The following is a 4,502-nucleotide window of genomic DNA, read 5'->3' as shown; positions in this document are numbered from 1 at the left end:
CCCCCCCCCCCCCCCCCCCCCACCAGCAGTGCAATCGCCCGCACCTGGAACGCAGGCACATTAGTGCCTGCGTTTCCGGACCAGTGCGATCTGCAAAAATACTGCAAACGCTATTTGTGCCTGCATTTTGGTGGGGGGGAAAGGGGGGGGGTAGTGGCTTCGGTGCCATTGACTTCAATGGACTGCCACGGCCCCTCCTGCCCCTGAAAACAGGGAGCCGGCAGGCTTGCGTTCCAGGGGCCGAACGCACTGGAATTGAGCAAATGGAACTACTTCAAAAGCGGATACCATCAATTCTATCACTTGCATGCGACGGTGAGACTTACGTTGCCAAACCTGACTCTGTGCAGTTTTGTCAACTTTTCATTAAGCAGCTAGACCTTAGCTTGAAAGATATAAAGAAGGTCCAAGTACGCCAAGCAATCTGATGTACTTAGAGATGACCTCTCCAAGTTCAAAATCAATCCAAAGTCTGTACCGCAATTGACACAGAGTCTAAAGTCTGGAGAAAGGTCTGTTTGCACAAAAGCAAATCGTCCAGATATCCAATGACTGAAATACCTCTGAGGCCAATAAGACCCAGAACTGGTATAAAGACCTTTGTGAACACTTTTCGGGGTTGAGGCAAGGCCGAAGGAAAGGGCCACAAACTGATAGTGATTGTCTCCATGGCAAAGTGAAGAAATCACTGATAACCTGAAAAGATGGGAATATATAAAATATGTATCCTTTATGTGAATGGATGCCAAGAAGTCTTTGCAATGAACTGTCCAAATAAATTCAATCCAATTAAGGGGTGAACAAAGGTATTAAGCCTTTAACTCCAAGATAGAAAATTTTCTGACGTTATGGCTATTTTACCAGAGCCATGATCTATGGATTTCATGCAGTATTTGCTTAGATGCTGAGCCCTGCTGTATAACAGGCAGTATGACCATGTGTACAATTCGTTCTATGAATCTTACACTGTGGGGAACACATATGATTTAGCATAAAATATTTTCCTAATTTGAACCTATTCAGTTAGCAGTTTCTCTACCTGTGTTGTATTTTACAGTTTTAAAAAAGATTCCCCTTTGAAGTGCAACTGCACTGTAAGTGATCCAGCATTGCTCACTTTGAGGTAGGTTTGCCTTAATTTAAACCTATCATGAAAACAAAATATGGCTGCTACCTTTGCTGATCTCTTTCTGAAAGTTCTATTTCACTTCACTGGCTGTTATTTTGATACTCTGGCATCAATATTTTACAAGTCAGTAACCCAAAACAAGTGTGCAGATATGGAAAATCTTATCTGCATAATTGCTTTATGGGAGTGACTCAACGTAATCAAGTATCAGCAGGACAGTCAAGCAGCTAGCATTTTCATGGCAGCAATGGCAGCCTCCATGTTTCTCTTCTGATAGTATTCTTTTAAAGGATGTAAAATTTACTCCTCTCCGTGATGCTAGCACATCATTTCTAAATCTGGCCATAGAGAGTGGAAGAAAGTCCCCAACCCGTCCAACATCAGCTGAGACAAGTGACAATCTTGCACATTTGGAGGTAGCAGATGCCCAGTGCAGGTGGGAGTGACAGATCAGACAGGTTGGAGGACCTTGTTCGATAGTGATTGCTTCCCCCCTAAGCATATATAGTGATGTTAGCTGTGTGTGCATACCGACCTTCTACCATCACAATTCAGGTAAGTGTTTATGATTGGGCTGTCCATCATACATGTTTAGGGGATCATGGGTCAACAGACATTAGATGGCAATTGTTTCAGGCCCTTTAGGTGTCACCCCACAGAGTCAAATGTTTTAAAAAAATGTACACACCTGTTGAAAGTACATCTGTAATGGCACTACCAGCTCAGGATTTTGCTCCATTGCTTGAGCCAGCATCTTGTTGACAGACCTGTTGAAGTCTCGCAGATCCCGTACATTAATATCTTGTTCATCTTGGGTTTCTCCCTTGCTTTTTTTGGACAAACGAATTTCTTTTACCAGTTTGGAGCACTGTGAGCAAATAATGCAAGTAAATAAATGTTACATAAAATGCCTATTTAGGTCTTGCATCTTCTTATACTACTACTACTTAAAGGAGAACTATGGGGTCAGGGCTTTTCCCCATAGTTCTCCTTAGGGTAACGGGAGGACACAAACTAGCGTCCTCCCGTTACCCTAAGCTCAGTATACCGCGAGCTGTATACTGAGACGCCGCAGCGGATCCCGACATCGATGTCGAGATCCGCCCAGCTGCGTGAGTGACAGCTGGCTCGGCCTATCTAGAGGCAGAGCCAGCTGTACCCTCCCCCGTCCGTTCCGCCAGTCAGCGCTGGCGGATTGGAGCGGGGAGGGGGGAATCCATCCCCTCCCCTGTCACGGCAGAGAGCCGTGACAGGATCGAGAGGTGAGCGAACGCTGGTATGTGTTCGCTCACCTCCCGATCTACTGAGCCGACCTGTGACAGTCTCATTGTCACACGTTGGCTAGAACTATGAGGTGAGTGGAAATCACTCATCTCATAGTTCTCCTTTTAAAGTGACAGTAAACTAAGTAGTTGAATCTTAAGAATGCATTAACCTCTTCATGACTGAGCTTGTTTTTAGTTTCTGTTCGTAAATGACTGACACACTTTTACATTTTTGCTGTGTGATTTCTTTCACATCAGTAATATACTTTCTTACTAAGTGCACCCACACATATTATATATTGTTTTTTAGAGGACAGATAGAGCTACATATTTATATCACATATGTGTACCTAACGCCTCACTTAGGACAAATAAAATATTAAAATTGAGGAAAAACAAAACACTTATCCCCCAGTATTGATCTGTAGTATTCTTTAAAAACAAATAGCACAGCTAAAAAAGATGCATTCAAAAATGTATTTTTTTGTCCTTTGGAAAAACCTCACATGCCTAGGATTTTAGAAATTTGTCTGTACTTCTCGGCCTAAAACTAAAACCTAACATTTTAATCTTTTTCCTAACATTTTTAATCTTATGTCAGTGACAATGACATACTTTGAACATCAGCTCAGTTGCAGCTCAGTTCATTGTAAGGGTTTAATTTTTATAACGATAGTATAAAGATATATTTAAATATATCATTTTTATTTGTTAAATGTATTTTTTTTTTTACACTTTTCAACTATTTTTGTAAAATTGTTTTACATTTTTATTTTATTTATTTATATCAAGCAGTCATTGTGAATTAATCTCACTATTACTGCTTGATAATTTAATTCATTCATTTTTGGTTATTATTAGGCTGCTTCAAACTTAAGAACAGCCAATAATAACCTTAGTGACACTGACCCTGCAGCATTTCAGGATTAGATGTCACTAAAGACTTCTGATCGTTCCAACAACGATCAGAAGCACGCAACATTGTTTCTGCAAAAGAAGCTAAATGTTTCTATTGCTGAAACGTTAGGAAAAAAAGCCGATATACATTCCCGATCTATACCAGCTGTCAGAGTGACGGCAAGAGCTGTAAATACCGCTCTGCTCTCATTGTCAGACACTCGATTCGTGAAAGGGATCAGGTGTCTGAAAAAGCTGAACTCTTTCATTAATGCCTCAATACTGAGGCATCCATTAATGAATGGTCACCGGCATTACAGAGCCCCGAAAAGCTGATCACGTAGAGTATACGTGACGAGTCATTTGGGCACTTAGTGGCGTGGACGTACAGTGTACGTGTCCCGTCACTAAGGGGTTAAAATAGCCTATTAATCATTAGTCAGACAATCAGTCCCCCCCCCCCCCCCACCCCAAGGGATTCTTCCTCCCTTCTCTTTTCCTCCAGCACTCATTGGAGAGATAAACGGGAGGGGGTGGGCACAGCTGGCTCTAGAGATGCAGAGCAGGCTATCAATCAAGCAGTCAGCTCTGTGGCTCAGCTCCACTCCGTGGCTCAGCAGTAGCCCACTATATGCTGACTTTGGGTCAGAGGAGTACATTTGCAAATGTACTCCTCTGACCCAAAAGAGAAGTAAAGCCAAAAAAAGTTTTTTTTCAATTTGGAAGCTAATTTTAAGGCTATTCTGGACAGATTTTGAATGACCTGTTAGTCAGCCCTGTATGTTTTTCTCTTATTTAAACATCACATGTAATCAGGAAAATAGGGTTCCCATACTAATCAAAAACAACTCTATAATAACAGAGGCTCTGCAGTTACAGCCCATCAATTTGATTTATACTCCCAGTTGCCTTTACAAGCTAGTATGCAAATTGGAAACCTTGAGTTTATATGTGTTTGTGCTTCTTTTATGTGACCTGACAGCATGCAGGTCTATTTGATGTGCCTGTCAGAATCATGCAACATAACAAAGATGACAATGTCAATGCTGGATTGCTTATAAAACTATTACTTAGTTGTGGCATGCTGAGTAGGCAGAGTAGATGGTGCAGACTGTTAAAACATTTTGGCATACATGGATACAGGACAAAGTATAGTGTATTTGCACTGCACACATATTTCCCATAACGTCTTCCAGGACAGCATCACGAGA

General features: G+C 41.7%; 1 protein-coding gene across 1 annotated transcript in view; it reads right to left on the bottom strand.

The window, feature by feature from the left end:
• The window catches only part of LOC108803009 (coiled-coil domain-containing protein 39-like), a gene marked incomplete at its 5' end in the record, with an annotated part of 6,754 nt that extends 4,757 nt beyond the window's left edge, over positions 1-1,997 (bottom strand). Inside the window, one exon of the mRNA XM_018574860.1 lies at positions 1,818-1,997. Coding sequence (XP_018430362.1) covers positions 1,818-1,997 — 180 coding nt within the window. The remainder of the gene's footprint in view (positions 1-1,817) is intronic.
• Positions 1,998-4,502: the final 2,505 nt, after the last annotated feature.

This window comes from Nanorana parkeri, unplaced genomic scaffold, assembly GCF_000935625.1.
Source record: "Nanorana parkeri isolate BGI_ZX_2015 unplaced genomic scaffold, ASM93562v1 scaffold3296, whole genome shotgun sequence".
Classification (NCBI taxonomy): Eukaryota; Metazoa; Chordata; class Amphibia; order Anura; family Dicroglossidae; genus Nanorana; species Nanorana parkeri.
The sequence above is the reverse complement of the archived record's forward strand: the minus strand, read 5'-3'. Positions and strand labels throughout refer to the sequence as shown.